Source organism: Thunnus maccoyii, chromosome 8 (assembly GCF_910596095.1).
Source record: "Thunnus maccoyii chromosome 8, fThuMac1.1, whole genome shotgun sequence".
Classification (NCBI taxonomy): Eukaryota; Metazoa; Chordata; class Actinopteri; order Scombriformes; family Scombridae; genus Thunnus; species Thunnus maccoyii.
In genome coordinates, this window is record NC_056540.1 from 21212485 (window position 1) to 21235654 (window position 23170).

Below are 23170 nucleotides of genomic sequence, written 5' to 3' on the forward strand. Positions count from 1 at the left end.
TTTCCCCCTCAAGACAATTTACTTACGATCAAATACAATGTAAATAATGTTGTCGTGTTTTTGAACTAATACATATGAATGAGTGACAAAAACTACTTACAAATCTATATAAGTTACTGTAATGTGAGCTCTTAAATGTTTGCAGTTCAGGTACTGGCTGTGTGAACTACAGTTCTCACACTTTACTGGTTAAGGAAACAGGTTTCCTGTAATGGATTCCTCTGATTTATTTTTACCTGTCGAATTCACTTGTATTTCCTGATCAGACTAATAGAATGACGAGTAAGCCAGAAGAATGACAGTCAGTCACGTACCTTGTGGTTACTCATCCTCTAATGACTTGGGCAGATGTACTGTATGATTATTGGAATTTTTAATTGTTTCACAATCACATTGTACTGTTTTCGATACACTTTCTTGTAAATAATTCCAAACTTCTTTTAAATAAATGAATAAAAAGCCAGTAAGTGTCTTTTTTGTTGTTTTATTGACAAAACAATATCAAGACAAACAGTTTCCAGAGTTGTTACATGAAAACACCGGGCTCTGGAGGAAAAGGATGACTGCCTTTATATCTGCTCAGCATTCATCATCATCATCCTCGCAAATGTTTTGCTTTCTTTAAAATCCGCAAGCACCAGCTTCAACCTTCCATACAGGAAACAGACAATGTGATTTAAAAAAAAAACTATACAATACTCCAAACTACTGAGACGTCTTCAGACAGAGGGCGGTAGGGTGACGGTGGGGGCCGACGGCGAGTCCTGAAAAAAATAAAGAAAACCAGAATCATGTCAGAAATTACAGAGTTGCTCCATGACAATGCAAAAAAACCCCTGAATTTTTTATGAAGGATGGAAATTTAAGTGATGTGATGGAAACAAAAGAAACTTAATCTACCTGAAACCTTCAAGTATTTCCTCAGTCGGACCGTCAGGGAGCCCCTCCTGCAGTCTTCTGAATCTGCTCTTTGAGGATGAGGATGCTCTGCCGCTGCTCCGGGGGCAACATGGCGATCTGTTCTGGGGTCAGCTGCAGGACTTGCATAATCAGGGCAGCCTACAGAGAGACAAAGACATCCTTCTATTAAATTTAATTGTCAAAGTGAAGTTGTGTTGGAACATCTCCTGCTATTGTTTCAGCTGTTATATAAAACCTGTTTCTCCCCCTCAGGTGTTACATACACAGAATAACTTGCAATCAGTGAATGAGAGAGAAAAGGTATTTGCATCTTGCTCAAGGCCACTTCAACAAGTTGCTGATGGACTACAGCTGCTCAGCTACTGTGTGTCTAACCCTGAGAGGTCTGTTATTTTTGTGATAAACCTCCTCTCATCCAGTTGGGGATTTCACCACTGCAGTTAATACCGAATTGATTCTCAGTGTTCGTGAAATGAATCACGCATGTCTTTCAACAGGTGGTAGACGTAAAATCTTTACAGATTATTATGAAGATCATTTAAAGTGACTCTTTATTGGTGATAGATCGAGTGACACTCGCCTTCTCCTGGTCCTGTGTGGAGACTTGGCTCTGCCCCGGGCTGAAGCCTCCTCCCGATGGAGGAACGCCAGAAATACCAGCAACCTGCAGGACAAACACATTTATTAGTTTTATGTTTTATCAGGAGTGTAATGATTACTCAGTCTAAAGAGAAAACATTGATTTCTTTGTAATCTTTCTTCTCTCAAACCACATTATCACATGACTTTTACAATGTTTTTTTCCATGTAATATGAGTAGAAGCTTTTTTTTTTTTTTAGTTATCATACAAACTAACAGTTGAGTCAAAGCAGGAGATTAAGATTTCTTATAAGGAGTCACGTATTGATTTTAGATGCTGTGTCCTCATTTCTACAGAAACTTGTACGCTCGTAATTTAATGGAGGAACTTGGGGAAGTTAACTGCCAAAAATGTAAAACAAACAGCCAAAAACAAACCCAGCCTAGATCTAAATCTTGGTGTCCTAGAATCTGTAAGACAATACAAAGCTAGCCAACCATACACTAAAGCAGGAAAAGACATCAGATGCAGGTGTTACCGGTCTTGTAGGTGGGGGAGCGTTTGGACCCATGCTATGTGGAACGGGGCCTTGCATTCCTCCTGCCATGGGAACCCTCTGGCCGGTCACTGGAACACGAGCATCCATCGCTCTAGGGTCACGGCCTGCAGGGAGACACAAAACCACACCGACCATTTACACCTCTCTAAAAAGTAAAGTGATTCATTGGAGTGTAGATTGCATAAAAGGGGAATTTTGTTTAAAAATGAAGTTAAAGAAAGTTTATCGTTGCATAAAACATAAATAAAAAAAAGTGTTTGTAGCTGAGAGACGTCTTTTCTTCTTAAAACATTGTGACATGACAATAAATACATAAATTATGAAGGTACTGAATATAAGAAAATAGACAAGTTTTTATAAGAAAAAAGTAGTTATGTCAAACACGACTGCTCTTAATAAATAACTAACACAGGACAAAAGACTTGTTTGATTTACACGTATTTGGTTGCTGTGCCAGCTGCGGCTGACAAGATCTGTTACAAACAAAATGTCAACCACACGCTCATAAATCATTTCAACTCTAATAACTTCACTAACTGTCAAGCGTTTTCGGTGCAGCTACCTCTGGTTTCCATCGGGGGTCCCCGTGGCTCCATCATCGGGGGTCCTCTGGGGTCACCCATCATGTTCCGCGGTTCACCCATGGGCGGGCCTCTCATGTCCATCGGAGGGCCTCTCATATCTGGAGGGGGTCCAGCTGCCATTTGGCCCATGTGTACAGGGGGAGCCTGGTGGGGTGGAGGAGCCCCCATGTAGCCTCGGCTGAAGGTTCAGACACAAATTGACACAAAATTAAAGCAAGTTTGTAAAGCTTTATAAAATTAATTGCACAAAGGAAATTTTTTTGGCATGAAAGTTGTTGTAAATTGCTTGAATGAGCACTTCTCTAAAATACACAGAACTTGTTCAGCTTCTAAGGGAATGTGATATGGTTGAAAGTCTTACTTGGGGTCTATGACTTCTCCAGTGACAGACAGCAGAGTTCCTCCTCTGGGATCATTGGGACCATCTCCCAGCAGGCCTCTGGGGGGGATACCACCTGGTACTAAAAGGATTTAAAAAAAAAAAAACATATTAAACCACATAAAAACACTACTTTTTCCCCCACTCACTGACCAGGAAATGTGTCATGATTCATCCATTAATAAAAGGCTGTAACCCTGAATAGGCTGAAAATTCCAGGTAAGGGAGGGGAGCATGGTAAAACTCACAAAACACACACAACTATGAAAAGGTGAGGGTTTGCCTGGTATAGATACCTCAGGAAACAATCAAAGGTAAAGCACACAATTAAGTACAAACTGCCACAGCCCAATGTCACAACACACAGGGAGAGATTAACAAGATGGCTGCGAGAGCAAAGGAAGAACTACACACATCAGGTCGTCAGGAAAAAAAAAAAAAAAAAAAACGCAGGAGGAAAAGGGTCTGGTCCTGCACCAAAGTCGATGAGGAGGTTCAAAAAAACTGAAAAACTATGAAAAAGTCTAAACGCAGAAATATACAGAAGGTCTGACTTTTAGAATATTTTCCTACTTGCGTTTTGTAACTGATGTTATTTTGGCTGTGACAGGCCATGTGAGGAGAAAATCAAGCACAATGGGAGTGTCAGTGTTGGCTTGCTACTTCAATTATGTTAATTGCAGGTCTAATAAGGAATGCTGCAAATCTCAACCTCCGCAATTAACAAAAGAGCACAATACTATAAGTTCAATAAGGCAGGCTCAGATCTGTACTGTCTTGTTCTCATATCTCCTGTCTTATAAAATATAATTAGTCTAAATGTTCCATTCTACAATGAGCTGAAAGTGCCACTCCCAGACCACTTCATGAAACATTACCGTTCAATGGCACCTGGAATGCAGACTGACAGGTGTGACTTTATTTCCAGTGAAAAATGTAGTTTTCTTATTGCCACCTGACTGTGATGTTTGTGCAGAGTTTGACAAAAGACATCTGTTTTCACATTAACCTGCTGAAAGTGGAAAGTTTCTCTGTGATCATTGAAAATCTGAGTTTAATACGTGAAGCTGCGAGCGTGATTTATGACATCACAACCAGTTTGGAAGCCAATCCAGTAGCAACTTACATAAGTGTGATGTGGAAAATTGAAGCCTCCAGTGCACAAACACTGAGATTAGACTTTACAGTGAAGTAGGAGACATCTGGTGATCAGTAGTTAAACTTTTGAAATGAAAAATATTTGAATATTTATAGATTGACATTTTTAATGAGGAGGAAGGAGAAGATGTAATTTTAATAATTTTTAACAAATTTACTGAATGACTTTATGGAAAATCCATATCAGACAAATTATTGTTCAAAGCAGAATATTTTTATAAAGATGAAGAATATTTTTTTGTATGTTAAAGATCTCTTCAGCTAATCTTTAAAGTTCAGATGAAACAGCATTTTGATAGAATCTAACTTCTGTATTGTGACATATTTCCAAGAGAAACAGGATAAACAGGCAGGAGGACTTTGATTTGAACAAAAGTTGGTGTGTCATGATGATTCTTGAATACTGATTGCCATTGGTTGGTTCAAGCCTACGTGAGCACACATCATATATTGTTTTACAGAAAGAAAAGATGATTAGATTTTGATTTAAGGACCAAAAGAAATTGACTTTTTTGGGGTTGTTTTTTTTTGGCATGTATTGTTATATAGGTGCACAGTATGACCAGGGGTGTGATGTAAAAAGGGTTAAAAAGGCATTTTTCATTTCATCTCGACTTTGGTTAAAACTAATGTTTCATGACTTCACATTTCATATCAAATTTCACTATTTTCATCTCTATTCTAACAATAGATGCATAAATTGTTTGTCTTCACCACTTGTGCTGTTGTTTTTCAAAGTCTGCTTGTTTTATAAAAGTGCTCCTTCCCTTCCCCTGGGTTTGAACTGAGCGGTATATCATCTGAATTTTTTTTAAAGATTTTTTGGGGTGCATTTTCGCCTTTATTGGACAGTGAGCAGTGAAGAGGCAGACAGGAAACAAAGGAAGACAGAGAGATGGGTATGACATGCAACAAGGGTCCCTGGCTAGAATCAAACCAGGGATGTTGTGGTTGTGTGACATGTGCAGTAATCATTCGGCTACTGGGGCACTCCGTCATGTGAATTTCTACTGATTTCAGAAAAAGAAGAGTTGCAGGAAAATTTGCAGCCAATGTGTGAATAATAAAACATTTTGAACAATCTAAATAATTTGAAATCTTCATATTAATTAGGTGCTTGACAAAAAGGCCTCGTTCTGTTATGTCAAGTTCAGTAGACCACAAAGTCTGAAAGTTTACAGTTATAGAGAAGTGTAACACCCATTGCTGATTAACCTTATTTAAATGCCATAGCAACAGCACCATGGCTAAAAATACTACTACCAAAACACTGCAAAGGTCATATTAACAATACAACAGTTCAGATTCTGTTGGTTTGAGGACTTCACGGAAAGTTTGTGGTTGACTTTTTGTTGTTTAGGGTTTAATTTTTACTTCTACAGGACCAGGACTGGTAAACTCACTACCTAACTCTCAACCTGTATCGGATGCAGATCACCTATCCGCATAAAAGGTTGTCTCATGTCCAGTGACACACCATGAGATTAGGATCAGACCTGCACATGTACACCTTGTGAAAAAGGGTCAACGCAGAACACTTAACTAGTCGCCACCAAGTAGACAACCTGTGCTGAGCTGATGAGGCTTGTTGGACATTCTCAGTCTCCTTTTCAGAAACCCAAAGTGCAACATGGTGTGTCTTAAGTGCTCTTTCTCCTTGTATTGACAGCCATCAGGCTGTACAATGCGGTAAAACTAGAAGAGTGCTGAAGGCAGGAAGCCCAGCCTGTCTGAATTGTCCTGGACTATCATTGTATTTTTGCGACCTGGAGCTGGTCAACTAGATCCTGAATCGTGCTTGTTTCCAGGTCCTTAATGCAAAAATGTTCTTACTATGGTAGTGTCCAAATATCAAAAACAGACCAACACCTAGATTATAATCTGCATTTTTAACATCATCATTATATGAAATGTCTTTCTGTATTTGTAAGTTTAGTTTTCTTTCTCAACATCTTCATTGTTGTATACTTCATATCCAGGATTATGAGTCAACTACTTTTATAAAAGTACTACTCCTTTGTTTTTCTTTTTTTGTTACTCATACTCAACATATCCAGTATGCAAAGTCAGTAATGAATAGAAGTATTTTTATGATTTTTTTGCTATATCACAATACTATGTTGGTGTTACAGTGACACAGTTTCCTCATGTGTTCAGAGATCATCATCCTGATTAACTACTTAACTACTGGCTAAATGTGTGCAGGCAAAAGGTTCATATTTGATTATAGTGGGCATGCAGTCTAACAAACAATAGACAGCTACAGCTAAATCCTAGAAGAACTGGACTGTATCGTTGGACAGTGGCCACTCCGTAACAGTTCTATGACCTGACAGAAGAACTGAGGGAGTACACTGATACCTTGGGGCCGCTCGATTGCAGCTTGGCCAGACGATCCTGTGGGAGAATGCTGAAGGTTTCCTGAGCCAGCATTAAAGTGGAAAGAACAGGAGACACAAGACTCAAGAGAGCAAAGCAGCACTTTAAGAGGCATTTCGAAGCATGCTCATGAGCGTCATCATTGCATGCATACAAAGAAACGGAAGGATGAGAAGGGATAAAATCAATATGATCAAACTTTTAGATACCTAATGTTAGCAAATATGTTGCATGAAGGATTCAACATGCTCAACAGAAACACTGAGACCCCATTATGTCATTTAACCAGAATTAAAAATTGTTGCTGCGCTAGAGGTGATTACTGTATCGCTCGTAAAGCGCCTCCTCCAATTACATGGCTCTGGTGACACCTAGTGATCCCAGTGAAGCATGACATGTACAAAAGCATGCACATAAAATGAGGTAAATTCTGATTAATAAATGATTTTTCAGCATTTTATCTAAATTGCTGGTAATGGATGCAAGGCAGTTGTGGTTGCAGCCACAAAAAAAAAAAGTCTAATATTACACATGTTACAGCTCAATCTGCAGCTGATATCAACTTTGAAGAACAACAGCTTAAATCATTGCATTACCTCGTCCTGATAAAAATACATGACTGTAGATTTGGTTGCACCTGCTTCAAGAGCGATGAGGAGGAAGGTTGCTTTCATCGCCACATGACAGTAACAAATAAGCTACATGTCGCTTTGACTTTTTAAATGAATCATAGCTACAAATATACAAATAAATGGTTTTGAGTTGAGCCAAATGTATGTGGCTGATCCTTCATCAGTCATGATATGAATGGAAAACTTTACACTCTTGCGAAAAATAGCTGTACAAAAACTTGTTTTTTTTTACAAATGTTTCAAAAGAAGGCATTTTACAAATAGTATGCATTCATATTAATCATTATTATTATATTATGTATTATTCACACACTATTAAATGCTTAATTACTTTAAAATGTTTCAAGTTTATATTGGACAAAATAAACAGCTTTGCTTTTCATTTGGTTTTGATATTTTTGATACTATAGATTTATATGTAGAACATAACCCTTAAACCTATAACTTTAAAAAAAAATTGCACATCTTATCAGTGAACTTCTCTCCATTAAAAAGTGGGCAAATTACAACAAGGACACAAACTAGACAGAACTATGAAACGACAGCTGTGTGGAATCAGCTTAGTGGAAATTAATGTGCCAGTTTGGAAAAAAAAACTGGAGGAAACCTACAGAATTACAGAGACAGAAGATTTTGGTTACAGAAATTGTTGCCATGAGGAGTGTTTTATTTGGCCGACTTAAAACTGGAATAAATATTTGGCAAGAAATCAGTTGGGCTCATTCTGCACAAGAAACTGGTGCAATGAAACATATTAACCATCAACGGCCTACATAATGTCTGAAACATAATGATGATCCTACAACAACCAGCCCAGTCGGTGACGTAATGATGCATGCAGTTTGACATTTACCTGGAGGCCCGACTGGTCCCGGTGCAGGTACTGGTCCTGGTCCTGGTCCAGGCATAGGACCGGGGACAACGCCCATGTTGGGAGGCTGCATCATCTGAGGGGCTCCATTAACGTGCATCCCAGGCTGGTGACAAGAAAAATAGAAACAAAACATGAAACATTTAACCTAAACCTTAATTCCTTTTCACTGAATTAATCTCAATTTGTTATAAATTCTGATATGAGGCACCTGACACTATCTAATCTTTCTTAATTTGGGGACAGATTGAGTGGACAAAACATCTCAAGGTAATTCAGTAACCTTTCATTTCTAACAGATTTCAATTATTAAATCTATTAAGCGAAAGTTTCATTTACTTTTTTTTTTAATACATTGGGTGTTGTCGTGCTGTTCTACTTACCACAGGCTGCGGCTGAGATACCGGCACGCTGGGCTGTACAGGAGGTGGATTGACTGGCGGTGCTCCTCCACCCTGTCCACTGGGAACCAGTGGCTGGACTGTAGTTTGGCGATGGAGCATTTTCTGTATATGGGATATACAGAATATCATCTCTCAAATATTTGTCTTGGTTCAAAAGTGCAGGAGACTAAACTTTCAGCTCCTTAGACAAATGGCAAGGTTGAACTTTTTATTTTGTTTCGAATAACAACATTAGTTCATGTAAGATATAACTCACCAAGGCTATCTCAGGGTCAACAATCCGCATGACCACTTGGGCCTGTAACAGAGCATAGGCCAGCTGAGGGTTCTGCAGCAGCATGTTCCTCGCCTCCTGGGGACTGTTCTGCACACACAGCTGGAGAGAGAAATCAAATTTTCACCAAACAGAATCATTTTAGACCGCGTGAAAAATGACAGTTCAGCAGAGCAGAAAAACAAAACTTTGGACCAGTTCGTTATACATAAAAAGAACTCATCATTTCACAAAGAGCTTTGCGGCAGGTTGCACATATTTTTGCTACGCACGTATGATTCAGATACATGTCCATCACCAACCAGGTGGTAGCATCAGCGGAAAATTTAGACAAAGACGCAAGCAACTAGATCTGTAGTATCAGGACTGGAGTCCAAAAACTCACACTCTAATCAGCATATGGTGCTGTCCCACTGACACAAGCTTTGGTGCAACAAAACACTGTTCAAGTTGGGAGGAAAAAAAAATGTCTGCAGTGTGGTGTTTCTTTGAGCTTAATGAAGCAGACTGCCAGCTGTGCAAAGATAAGACTTCTTTGGCAGAGCCGAGAGAGACAGACTGTGGAGCGCAGCCTTCGGTAATAAAAGGGAGAAGAAGAGCATCTGCATACAGTTGTCAGGCTGGAGGTGATTCAAACTGAGAGAAACCTTTGTCACCATCTTTTTTGGAACATTAAAGACAATAAGTAGTTGCGCGCACACACAGGATGAGAATATTTCCTGTTGTTGAAAACTATAATTTAATATTAACTTTTCTTTATTTTCATAGTATTGAGAATCGAATATTTAAAAACTCTGCAACATTCAGTATGCTCATCAATCACACTTTGATTTAAACTTTTTGAAGGAGTCCTAATTTTAATCTGGCTGCCTTAATTGCAGTAGTAGATGCCAGCTGTCGTCAAAGTATTAAAATGCTGCAATTTCTGAAGTCAAGACACTATATCCTCTGCCCTATTTTGGGGAGACTGTTCTTTTATGCAAATATCCATGCACAAATTGTAATTTCCCATTGAGCCGTACTCAGGATGGATCAGCATTATTGGATTCATACCAACACACTTATGACACTTGATTTAGAAAGTTAAAACTGTTACATGAAATTGGTTAAAAGGCAAAAAAGAGAAAATAGACCTACCTTCATCTGTTTCATGAGTTCAAACATCTGCTCTGGAGGCAGACTGGCTACAGCTCTGCTGATGGACTCGGGGGCCTCCTCTGGCTGGACATTATCTCCATAGGGAGATTCAATAATAGGGGCTCCTGTTCCCAAGCCTGTGGAAGACATAAACAAACAGCATTGTACTAACAGCTCTCAAACATATCCAACACCATAATTTAAAAGAACATACATGGAGCTCAAACACTTACTTTTAAGTTCTTCCTTGTTTTTCTCACTGGCTGCGTTGTCAACTCGGAGAGCCCGACCACTGAACTCTCTACCGTTCAGGTTCCGCATGGCGCTAAGGGCCGTCTCTTGGTCTTGATATTCACAGAAGCCATAACCCTTTGGCTTTCCTGTCTCCCTGTCATATACTAACCTGAGAACCAGAAGACAAAAATTATCATGACAAACAGTCCACGTGTTGAGCGGTGATGAAACCGAGCTGAGAAATCCCACATTACCACAGTACTATTCTCTGTGTACGCCAATGAAATGACACCACGCAACAGGAATTTCAAGCTATTTAAATATGATGATGACATGGCTTTAATGGGTCTCTTCCATAAAAATGATGATGTCTCTGATTATTTTTCTCAGGTTTCCACGTTAGAACAGTGGTGTAAGTCCAACTCATTGTTAATTAATGTTGGAAAAACAAAGGAAGTTATTCTAAACCAAGCAGACCAGCTCTCATCACTGATACTGTGTGACCAAACTGTGGAAACAGTCAACCGTTTTAAGTATCTGGGAACACACATGGATGACAAACAGACAATGCAGATATTATATGGAGAACAGCTAGTCAGAGACTGTTTAATTAGGAAATTTAAGGGTTTGGGGGTCAGTCTTGACATTTTAGAAAAAGTGTATGTCATCCTGATCCTGGTTTTTAATATCTCTGTCTGGCACTGGCACTTGACATTCGTAAATAGAAACAAGCTGACCAGGATTGTTAAAACAGCAGGGGAGATAGTAGGCCACCAACAAAAGCCATTAAATGACCTTTACAGCACAGTTGTACACAGGTAAGCCCTGTCAGTCATCACTGACTAAACACATCCCCTCTGACCTGAGTCTTAGCGCTATAGAAAAAGATCTACAAGGGTTCTTTTATCCCAAACGTTACTAATGAGGTCAATAGCCTATAGTAAAATTTAAATATGGGAATGTAGGCTGTTCACCAAGGTATGAATGCACTGACGTTGTACAACTGAGAGATCTTTGTTCTGTTAATATGTTAATGTTTTTATTTTGTGGACATGCTTGTGTTTATATTTTCCTGCCTCGGCTAGACAATAGTTTACTCTATTATATTACAAACTATAAAATACAAAACATAAACAAATATATAAGCTTGTGTTGTTCACTTGACCTAGAAAAATCTGACTTTTATTACAGCACAATGGTTTATAGCTTATACCCGGTTATAGATATGAAATACATACAAATATAACGATGGCTAACTTAGCGGAATGAATGATTTCACTCACCTGAAGCTGACAACAAGTCCGACTTCAGAGAAGATGTCTTTCAGTTGTTCTTCTGTGGCTTCGTACGGAATGTTTCCCACTAAATTAGATATGAGATATGAATAATATGACAATAAAAAAGCTACTCAACTTATCATGAACGCTTTTGTTTGCACGCTTTCCAGGTAAACGTGTTAAGTTGTGTTGCTCTCGTTGACTTGCTAACAGCGACACTAGCCGGCTATGCGCGTTAGCAAGCTTTCTAGCATTAACCGTTAGTTTATCGACATATGTACATAACTGGCAAAATATGCAACTGAAAAACTTACCAAACACAGATCGCAATGAACGATCAACGGCTGGATCTCTACTCGCGGCGGCAGCAGCAGCAGCAGCAGCCGCGGCAGCAGCGGCGGCGGCTACGTTCGCCATTTTGGGGACAGATTGAATGTGGCACAAGGAAATTAGGATGAGACGAATATCCGCTTGCGGGAAAAAGGCCGCGTTCAAATACCAACAGACCGACCTTTCCTAACCTCTTCACAGCTTACACCATGCGCTACCTAAGTTTTTTCTCTTTATAATTATCCAGCAGTGAAAAATAATCATTTGGCAGCCGGCTGTTCTGAAAAACAGTGTTAAAGTGGCCAGTTTGGAAAAATAGATGGCGCTGTTGTTTGCGGTTACATTAGCTTATTAACAAGTTTCTTCTGAGCACCGTGGTAGATAAAACTGAAAAAGTCTCTTAATTAAAAGTGAAACAACACAGTAAAAGCGCAAGATGTGCTCCCGAAGATCATCTTTTCCTACACCAAAAGATTTGGTGAGTTCTTCTTTGAGAATAAGCAAGCTAACTTATCTTTTAAGTTGCATATTAGCTAATGTTAAGTCCAATTTTAGCCGTTGGGAATGGTCTGTTAACCGTTAACAACTGTAAAGCCTTATACAGGTTACATTGGTAATGAAACAAGACAAATGGAGAGGAGGTCATTAATAACAACAAAATTATAAATTTGGTACTTGGTAAAGTCAGTTCAAACACTGGTATAAACTGTCCTCAGGACAATGTTGAATGATGTTACACACGCAGTTAGTGAAGTAAAAAGTTATGGAGGCTGAAGTGTGACTAAATTGAAACATTAAAAAATCTAATTGTGCAATTAGTAAATCTACATGTAAATGTGGAAATTAACTCTTCATCATGCTATTGAAAATGATGGATAAGGCCTTGATCTTTTAAAATGCCATTTAAAAAAAACTAGCTAGTACTCAATTTACTTTTTGAAATTCCTGTCATAATCTTGGCTATCACATTCAATTTTACAACAAATTTAAGGATTGGGCAATATGATGACATACATTGTGAATTTGTCAGCCATCAGAGATTTTGTTATACCCTTTATATCTCTGGTTAGGTTAGGCCATTGTAGGTAAATCTTTAAGGCAATACTGATTTACAGGATTGTTACATCAGTATTATGGAGGATTTTAGCCATAGCACTCACCCCTATGACTATATGTCTCCTGCTTTGAGATAAACACAGTTTATACTTCATCCACACTTCAATCTACAGATACCTTTATTTCATTTAATGACACGTGTCAATTTAAAGTCACAAAGCCAATATGTTGCACTAAAAACACTGCATACTTTTAAATGAAAGGGAGACATCTTTAAATTATTAAATTTGATTAAAATATAGTTGAAAGTGTGAAAATGTAAGAAAAAATTAACTGAATTGTGAGATCAAATGTAGATGGAAAACCCCTTTGATAAAATGAATAATAAAAAGTGAAATTAACTTCACAAAATGATTTTATAAAATCAGAAAACAATATTTTATTTAATTTGAGGCGCTATGTGATAACTTGGCACAATACCAGCACCCTGTCAATAAGGTCAAAATTTGCTGGCTGTTGCGCTTTTGACAGTAAACAACCGTGTCCTGCTTGATATATGTTCGTTATAAATAATTTTTAACAATGCATCATTTCCTGTGTGGCACTATATTTTGTTTGTTATTTTCATCAACAACTGATCAAAATAAGACATTCTTACTTTGGAGCATCATGTAATATTTCACTGTCAAAAAGTCATTACAGAGACTTTTAAAACCAGAATAATCAAAAAAAATTGAATATTGATATAATTAAATTGTCATTTGATAAAAAATTTTATCAGTTGTTATCTGAATATTGTATCAACTAATATTCCATTGGCACACACCAGCCTCCATATGCGTATAATAACAGCTTATATCACAACAGTTACAAGCTGGTTTAAACACTCTGGACACTGAGTTATGCTTTCAGTGTTCTTGTCTATCTCTATATCCGAATGGGATACTTTAAGTATTTACCAAAGTTGATTTGTTGGTTTGTCATCTTTATCTTTGTCATCATTGGTTCAGTTATTTTGGACAGGTTTTGCTTAGTTTTATGTCAACAAATTGCTTAGTTGAGTCTACAAACTAGTATTTGCTGTGAGATTATGCTCTGAAGCATCTCAAATCTTAACGGTCAGAAGCCATTGATTAGTTGTCTGTCAGACTTTGGTGGTGAAGATATGAACATAACAGAAAGTAGTGATCTAAATGCTAGGGGTATGTTTGCAGAATCAGAAAGTATTATTATATACCATAATATTTAAGTGATAGATTAAATCATAGATGAGGGCATACCAGCAAGTTTGAGAACTGTAAATTTTTGTTTGTGCTCTCTGAGTGCTCTTATACATGTGTGAGATTTATGGCATATAACATAATCATCTTTATCTTAAAGTCCCCCTCCAATCGAAAAATGTGTTTTTCTTCTTATTCCTCCAGTTGAATGTTTGAGCTTCACTGTGCAGAATGATGTATGTGCAGACTTTAAGAGGTTGGCCTACGAGCAGGATTTATGACATCACAAATAGTTTGGAGCCAATTCTGGTCCAATAATCAACTTACACCAGGTGTGATGTGGAAATTTGAAGCCTCCAGTGCCTCCAAGCACTGAGACTTTACAGTGAAGTAGGAGATATCTTGTGTCCACCTTCAGAATATTCTAAATATATTTGCATTTTTATGAATTGAGAATTTTTTTAATGAGGGAAAAGGAGGATATGGAATTGGATTTAAACAAGCTAATTTAAATTTGTTTTTTTTTTTGTGGAAAAACCATATCCGACACAAATTATTATTCAAAGTAGAGTATTTTACATACATCTTAAAACATGTCTGGAGGGGACCTTTAACTAGTATAACTATAGGTTTGTTGTTAATGTAAACAAGCACTAATATTGCAGAACCACCAGTCACATACTGTCAACAGTACAGCCAACAATACAGGACTATTAAAGACAAGTCCTAGAACCAAATGTAAAATGACCGCCCCCCCAAAACAAAACCAACAAACTACATCATTATCAACTCCTACAGATGGGTGACAAATTAAGGAAAAACCAACATTAAATGTCTTAGTAAGGTGATGGGCCTCCACAAGCCTCCAGAACAGCCTCAGTGCTGAGCTTTAAAGTTGATTCTTGACCTTGGAAATAGCATTTCATTGGAAGAAAGGTCCACTTACTCGGTTCTTCTGAAGCTTTCGGCCGCATCTTTCAGCCGTCATCAGCAGACAGAATTTGCACAACTGGTATGGCAGTGGTTTGATGCTTCACTGCTCCTTTGCAAAGATTCTTCAAGTCTATTGACCTGTACTGGAGGGATCGAACAGCATTCTTCTAAAAGATATCCCCCTTTTTTTGTCATGTTTTGATGACACAGTTGTACAAGTTGTTCCAAAATCCCTCAAAGGTGTTCAATGGAAGAGGGATCAGGTGACTGTGTGAGCTTTCATTAAACCAGTGGGTGACATCTCCTCCCCTCTTTTTCAGTGTTTATCCTTTAATTTGTCACCTTCTTGTATTTGTTTTATATATAATAGTTTCATGAGCAAAATTACGTGTTTTATACAAAAATCATCAAAATATACAAGTAGGGCAGATAAGTTGTTAGGATAAGTTGCTAGTAAAGCGTGCATGTATAATATCAGTAATACAGTGTGATGTATTCAATCCCTATGAAAGAAACCGTGAGAAGGATAATTTCATCCAAATCACAAAAACGAAATGTCTCCCTTACTTCGGATGGTGTTAACTGTAGCAGATTACGTTTCATTGTTGTTAAGATAGTTGTGATTTCAAGGTAGAAAAACAATCCTGGTTCCACTGGGGCTCGAACCCAGGACCTTCTGCGTGTAAAGCAGACGTGATAACCGCTACACTATGGAACCAGCTGACCGTAATCAGGGAGCTGAACTACTCATGTAGATACACAACTACGTCTAATACAGTCCTGCCTTTATAAAATAATAAAACAACGACAGCGCGCTGACATTCACATCGTCCTTTAACGTTTTATCTGCTTCACGTCTGCAGGCTGCGGGTTGGAGACACAAACTGTCGCTCATCGTCAGCTCACTTTGGACATCAGCCTGGCGATGCGTCTGGCTGCTGGTGTTTCGGTTCAGCTGCGAGTCGAGACCTCTCGGGACGTTTTGCTTTTGTGGCGGATCTCTCGGTTCCATATCTGACATCTAGCGACGGGGCTGCCAGCTGTGAGCTGAAATAATCAAGTTGGGCGAGTCGACCGCATTTGTCCGTGTTTTGCAGCCAGTCGCCTGCATACACGGAGACTAACGTACTGAGATTTGCTTTTGTGGTTTAGAAAGCTGGCTGAGCTCATCCGCCCAGCATGAACCAAGCGTGCACATTTTCAAACGTGTTATTTCAACATTAAAAACTCGTCGTTTCCTCTAAAATACTGTCTGATATCTTAACGGCTTAGGCTACCTACTGTAAGTATGACAGTACTCAGAGCATTGCCAAAAAGACAAGTTAGATCCAAGCTGTTTGACAACGAGACCCACATTACAAATTACACATTAGAAATTCAATTTGAGGGCAGGTCATTAATGTACAAAATATTTGACCACATTTTTTCAAATGGCCCATACTAACATACTGTAGGCTATACAAACATTGGCTGTGTACACAGTGCTGTTTAATCAGCCAAAGTAATGTTTTGTTTATGTTTTGAGCTGCAACTAACGCTCATTTTACTGATTGATTAATCTCTTCATTACTTACTCAATTGACTGATTCATGTTTAGTTTATAAAATGTCAGAAAATGGTCAAAATGTTGATTACAACTTCCCAATGTCCAAGGTGTTTTTCTAAGCAACAGTCGAAAAGCCAAACATGTTCAATTTACAATTGTACAAAACGATGGAAACAAGCAAATATTCACACTCTGGGAAGTGGACATTTTTATTTTTTCCTTAAAAATGATTCAAAGCTATTATTAGATTATGAAAATGATTGCTGATTAATTTTCTGCTGATCAACTCATTGATTAACTGACTAATCATTGCAGCTCTATTTATGTTTAATGTTTTACAGCTGATACAAGCCCACCTCAAAGGTTTAAACATTACACGTCATGTTGTTGTGACATTTAGTCAAACAAAATAACATTGTTGAGGACAATAGCATGACTTTTATGTTGAATTTCTCAAACCTGTTTCCAAAGGTGATCAACAGCTGCAAGGGTCCTTTGCTAGTTTAAATTATTTTCCGACTCACAGATAGTGCACCAGCTGCTTGTCACTGTTTGAAATACAAGGTAATTAGTCGTGGAATAAAGCCCACAAATCCATATCTTCATTACGAGCACTATTTTTTCATACCAATATTTTCAAACTGCTGTATCATGTATGTGATGAAAAGGTGCACACTTGCTCAACAGAAGGTGTCTCTCAGAGCGCTGCTGCACTGCGAATCTATCCGTTATATCTGCAAGTGTTTCTTCCATGGTCTCTGCATCAAATGCAAAATGATCTTTTAAGAGTTCAAAACTGAATTTCTAAGCCTCACAGTTACAATCCTCCTGCTGAATTCTGCTTTGAGATGTTCAGGCTGCGTGTGTGTGTGTGTGTGTGTGTGTGTGTGTGTGTGTGTACCCCCCCCTTCACTAAAGTTGTGGGATGTGAGTGTGTTACTGATTGATGCATGCTCATTTTAAAGCTCCTCAGTCAAGTAACTTTCCATGTTCCCCTTCAAAATGTCCTTCCCTCCTTATTTTTGCTTATGAAAATCAGTGATCTTTAGTTCTATTCTTTGGAACTCATGTTGTCTTTGAGCAAACGATATATACACGCTTTACACCAAATAGTGTATTGCTCTCCTTCCTGTCTTGAAATTGTGTGCCTTGAGCATCTTCCATTTTAACGCATTTCGACTGCAGCTCTCCGGCTTTCTTGGGTGCCAGTGAGGGAAGGGCAGAAAGGCTGCGATGAAAAAATGTTGGGATGACAGCTGCATCTGTTTATCATGTGGGGTACAATAGCACACCTTGAGAGGCAGCCAGAGCTCGTATTCTCACTGATCCTGGCTCCAACACAGTGGGCCAGAATTAATAGACAAGGCAGATTCATATGTGGGCTGGATCAAAATTCAAGACATGTTAGATCTATTCCACGGGCTTTGTATTTGACAGTGATTCAATAATATGTGTATGTGATGCTACAAAGCAATTGTATAGATTTAAGATAGATAGATTACATTTTTTGGAGGCATTTTAGCCTTTTGTTTTTACAGTGGACATAGAGGTGGCGGTAAAAGAGGAGAGAGAGAGAGACAAAGAGGATGACACGTAACAAAGGTCACCAGGCTGTATCAGGGACACATGCTCCGAAACCTCTAGACTGACAGGATACCACCTAAATAATACGTTTAATCTTGTATTTTATACATTCATGTATTTATAAGAAGAAACATGAGCAAAATAGTATATAAATACAAATTAGGCCTGATTCCAGGAACAATAGTCGTTATAGGAATTTAACAGTTCTTTATTATTGTATGTTTGGAGGTTAGATAAATCTGGATCAACGTGGTGTGATATACTGGACTGATATTATCATGAGTTTGGCTGCAAATCTGTTGCTGAGTGCCTGTGTCAGCAGAGAGGACAGAAGCTTTATCTATGGACGTGATCTGAGGTGCAACTAAATTTTAGCATCCCTATTTATGATGGCTCCAAATCAAACAATGGCTTGGCTATTATTGTTCTCAGTATGTTTATTTATTTTGCGTGTCTAATAACAAAATATTTTTACAAAGTTATTTCTTAAAATTGTATCATTATATTAAATATAAAATATGTGTTGTAAATCTCAGTCAGTCAGTCTCAGGTGACCTTAAAGGTGCCCTGCAAAGTTTACATTCAGTGTTTCTCGCCACACATTGAGTCTATCTTTGAGGTGTAGAAATGCATTGAAAGCATTTTCTTCCTCAAACATTTGCAAAGCTGGTTCAAAAAATATTTTAAATCGTGCATCGTTGACGTTCACGTTTGTTTGCTAACAGTCTTCTTCTTCTTCGCCTTTGTTAGCTCAATGCTACAGTTGTTGGTGCGTTATCGTCACCTACTGTCAATCAGTGGGAGGATGAAACCAATGGCAGGATGTTCGCACCGCTCTAATGCATCTGTGTGCGTTCTTGTGCATGTTCACAGTTAAAATAAAATGGGGACCTGCGTGTAAAAACTTTGCTCTATAGTGCTGCTAGTGGTCAGAAACTCACAGGGTGCCTTTATTGCACCTTTCTGTGACATGAAATCTACACCAATCATAATGCTGGATGTAAAACACCACATAGTCCTATAAACAATATTTTTTTGAATGTAACTTATTTTTGGCAAAAGCTGGGGACATTTTTTAAAATTAGAAGTGAATGTAGCAACGGTCTACATAACCGACTCTTTGAGGTTACAGCTATAGACAAACACAGTGAATTAAGATTTCAATGGTTACACACCTGAAAGTACAGGATTACATTCAGATTTGTCCAAATTCTGGTCATAAACATTTGACATGTTTAATTTTAGTCATCACTGCTCAGAATGGTTCCCAATCCTCCACAACAAGATAAGCTGTGCCCACTGCCAGAGCTAACCTGCCTTGTTTGGTGTTGACACTGTAATATCTTGAAAATTAGTCATCGTGACTAAATTAGGGTTACAGTTGGTCTTTCAACTGTGTAGTGTGATCCCAGTTATACTGGGCACACCATTTGCTGTTACACGCCTGTGGCCTGTGGTGTTTTTGATGACCCTCTTCTTGCACACGCTTGTGATTCCAATAACTCTGTGGACCCTGCGCAGAAGTTGGCCTGCAGAGCCTCAGTACACTCAGTCGACACCGACAGTGCGTGCCAGCTCTATCAGTGGCATCTCTCCTTCTCCTGACTGGCCGTCTTACTCTTACTGGCCCCTTCTGTCTCATCTCCCTTGCAAACAGCTTAAGCAGGATCACCTGCCTTGCTGTTTCAGTCTGTGGCACAACATCTGGCATAAAGAGCCAGTGAATTACAGAAAAAAAAAACATTTTATCGCTCAAACCCTGTGGTGTCTGTCCATAACGGTAATTTCAGTTTTATGTGCCAATGTGCTCACCACCCCCCTCCCTCCCCAGAAAATCCTGACCCCACCCCAGTTCAGTGGGGACGAATATAGTTTAATTTGTGCTGCTTTAAACTTTGAAAAATCTCATTTTAAAAACTCAGCAGCAATGTCCCAGTTATTCAAGATAATCCACAGACCTCACTGTCAACACTTTCCATATGGGTTCATTTCTTTAGTAAAAACTACAGAGGTTCCAATGAAAACTGCTCACAGTGAGGTCTGTGCATTATCCAGAGTAACCAGGGGATTGTTTCAAGAAAGAAATTTTGCTGTTGAGATTTTTTAAATACTTTGACGACCACAAATTGAATTCCAATCACCCCATTGTGCTGAGGTATCCGCAGAAAACTCACAATCAGATATCTCAAAACCTCTTTCTGACATTTTATCAACTAATCGAGAAAATAATCAACATATTAATCGATAATGAAAATAATCGTTAGTTGCAGCCCTATATATTATATATATATATATATATATATATATATATATATATATATATATATATATATCTGTAATTTGGGTAAACTGACTGTTGGCATCTGTAAAATGACACCAGCTGGTCCACCGCTCTCCTCAATGGGTGATTCTTCAAATGCAAGAAATCTCCATTAATGCAGAGGGAGCTGTCCTAAATATTGTACTGTATGTGTAGCTCTTGTCTGCAGAGGCCTTGAGTTTGCTCCGGGGCCTCTGACAGCGTTAGGGAACATCTTCATTGTTCCTCTCTTGAGGCACGAGGAACATGAAGTAATTCAGCCTCAACTGTGCGGAAGAGCTTCAAAGGGCCAGTTGCACACTGAGACATGGCCTAAAACGTCTACTTACATCTTATACCTTCTTGGTCTATTCTCACCATCCCACTGGTTAAGTTTCGCCCCATGAGAGCTTTCTACTATGCTAAATCTGGGCCTTCAACTCACTAGCAGTAGCCAGTAACAGTAGCCCTGATTCGTTCACGGACTTAAGCCACTTTAACAAGCTTCTAATAGGTTGCCAGAATGTCCTGACCTTAAGTGTCAGGTCCACGTATCTATGTAAGAGGTTTGTGTGTAATTTAGAGCTGAGACTCTTAATCGATCAACAGAAAATTGAATGGCCATAAGTGATAAATCATTTAAGACATTTTTAAAGCAAAAATGTCAAAAATGTACTGGCTCTGGTTTTTCAAATATTCATATTTGCAGGTTATTATTATAGTAAACTAAATGTCTTTGGGTTTTGGACTAAAGCAATTTGAAGATGTCAACTTGGGGTCTTGGAAACTGCGGTTTCTCACAAATTTTTGATCAAATGATTAATCAATTAACCAAGAAAATAATCAGCAGATGAATGAAATAATCATAAATTGCAACTCTTGTGTAATTTAAAGCAAAAGACAAGGGGGGAAAAAGCATCTTTCCCTTATTCATCATAGCAAAACTAGATGTTGCCAGCTACTGTATATGCACATTTATCTCACTGATGATTATTAGATTTGTTTGTGCGCCAGTGTCGTGCCCAACCTCTATTTATACTTTAAGAACGTCGCATTTGTCTCAACTCATTTTCTTGTGTCATGTTGCCAAGAGAACAAGGAACCAGGCGTCTTTCACAGAACACATTTTAACGTGTCACAGTAAAGGAAAGCACAGGTTTGAATAATGAAATTAATGATGGCTGAATTCTATTTAGCTGCTTCACTTTCAGGGTGCCGGTATCTTGTGTGTTGGCTCACAGTCACACTGTCATGGCTTTACTGTACTGTATGTCACACCTGTGCTTTTCCTAACATGACAAGCCAAAATGTCTGCAGTGAAAACAGCCTGTAGCTGACCTCCCTTTAAGCAACTTTTCAGTGTGATTTAGTATTAGAATAACAATCCACTTGTCCACAGATTTGCATTTAAAGGTTGAATCTCAGCTATTACAGACATTGTCTATTGGATGTCAGGTAATGGTGTATCTGTGTATGATTCAGTTGTGTCAGGTGGTTATTAACAATGATGGATTATAAGACAATTGGCCCCTTTTCACAAACATCTCAAACCCCTCATGCCACTTGTGATAATTTTTGCATTAATTTCAGTGACATTTTGCAGGTTAACAACAACTCTAAGTGCTGCTGGTAGTTGAACTGCACGTGAACTTTTTTTGTTCACACAGGAAGTGAAGAGAGACAATGTAACATCTCTCCAAAGCTTCCCGCTGCAGCACATCAACACTGACCCCCAATCCACAAACGTTATACAAAAGACAGTATGCAAAATATAGAAAACCACACAAAGAAACCAGAGCAGACACACATATTTAAACTGCCTGACTCATTTTAATGTAGATTTACTGTAGCTTAGGTCTGCAACTGTAGGAAAAAATAAGTGATATCAAGAGCAATAAAACATGATTGGGACATCCCTACTTTTTACTGAGCTCTTTGACTTTACAACAAAAGCCCTGGGCTTCAGGGACCCTCGCTCCTGAGGCCCCTGAACCTGTCAAGGTAGTCCTGTTCAATAATCCAGCCATGGAAATAAAATATTAAATGAGGCTGCATTTGTATTTGATTTTAAACATCCTAATTTTTCAACAGTGGACATAAAGTCAGACTCTGCAGTGTACGTGCGATGATGAATTGGGCTGTAGATGTTGGTGTCAAAGTCTAAATGGCAAAAGAAGATGTGTATTTGAAGTTGTGATGATTAAACAGTGTGCAAAGTATCATTTTCAGCTTGAAAGCTGACAAACACTATATTTTATTAATGTGTGGTCACTGTAATTGGACTTGAAGACATTCTTTGTCAAAATGTCCTCCAAGCAGCATATGTAAGTCTCTATTGTGTATATGGAGTAAAAAGCGACAGAGTCTGCCCCACAGGGAATATTTATCTGACTCCAGCGAAGTCCCCCTGCAATTAAAAGATTCAAGCCCACCGAAGCAGCAGTCTATTTGTTATTCACCTGTAGGGCTTTACCCGGCGCTAGGACCCAGGGTGCGCGATTTTCATCTCCAGCTGCTGCAGACCAAAAACTGGCAATAAGGGAAGATCGCGAGGACAAGCCAAAATTACATACTGTATTCATTCTACTTTAAAATCACATCCCTGGCCCCGCACGGAAGCCTCTCTGTAGACAACAATCGCTTGTTGCGCTGTGTGCAGGCTTTGTGGCTGTAGACAGCTCGGAGCGCAAGGTAAGACGGTGCAATACCATGCGATTACTAATAACAAAGGCGTTACGGGCGAGCAGGGGGCATTAAAGGGGGCATTGCACAACGCTATTGAGGGCGAGTAAAACTCTTCCAAACTTTGACC

The 23170-nt window shown here is 38.7% G+C and overlaps 2 protein-coding genes and 1 non-coding gene across 4 annotated transcripts in view; 1 reads left to right on the top strand and 2 right to left on the bottom strand.

The window, feature by feature from the left end:
- Positions 1-468: 468 nt before the first annotated feature.
- cstf2 (cleavage stimulation factor, 3' pre-RNA, subunit 2) lies at positions 469-11906 on the bottom strand. The gene is made up of 13 exons (XM_042418105.1): positions 11705-11906; positions 11397-11475; positions 10113-10282; positions 9880-10016; positions 8725-8844; positions 8448-8570; positions 8047-8170; positions 3007-3106; positions 2624-2823; positions 2041-2165; positions 1502-1585; positions 901-1059; positions 469-764 (listed from the first exon to the last, which is right to left on the bottom strand). The coding sequence occupies exons 1-12, from the start codon at positions 11805-11807 to the stop codon at positions 934-936; spliced, it is 1491 nt and encodes a 496-aa protein (XP_042274039.1). The 5' UTR covers positions 11808-11906; the 3' UTR covers positions 469-764; positions 901-933.
- A 203-nt stretch (positions 11907-12109) lies between these two features.
- Positions 12110-23170, top strand: part of bcorl1 (BCL6 corepressor-like 1) — a 33187-nt gene continuing 22126 nt past the window's right edge. The window contains exon 1 of one of the 2 annotated variants that reach the window (XM_042418100.1): positions 12110-12198. The gene's annotated coding sequence lies outside the window, so the exon portion shown is untranslated. Of the gene's footprint in view, positions 12199-23026; positions 23050-23170 lie in introns of those variants that run through there. The other variant, XM_042418103.1, reaches the window with a different exon arrangement.
- On the bottom strand, positions 15575-15647 carry trnav-uac. The gene has a single exon. It is a non-coding gene; the product is annotated as a tRNA-Val (tRNA).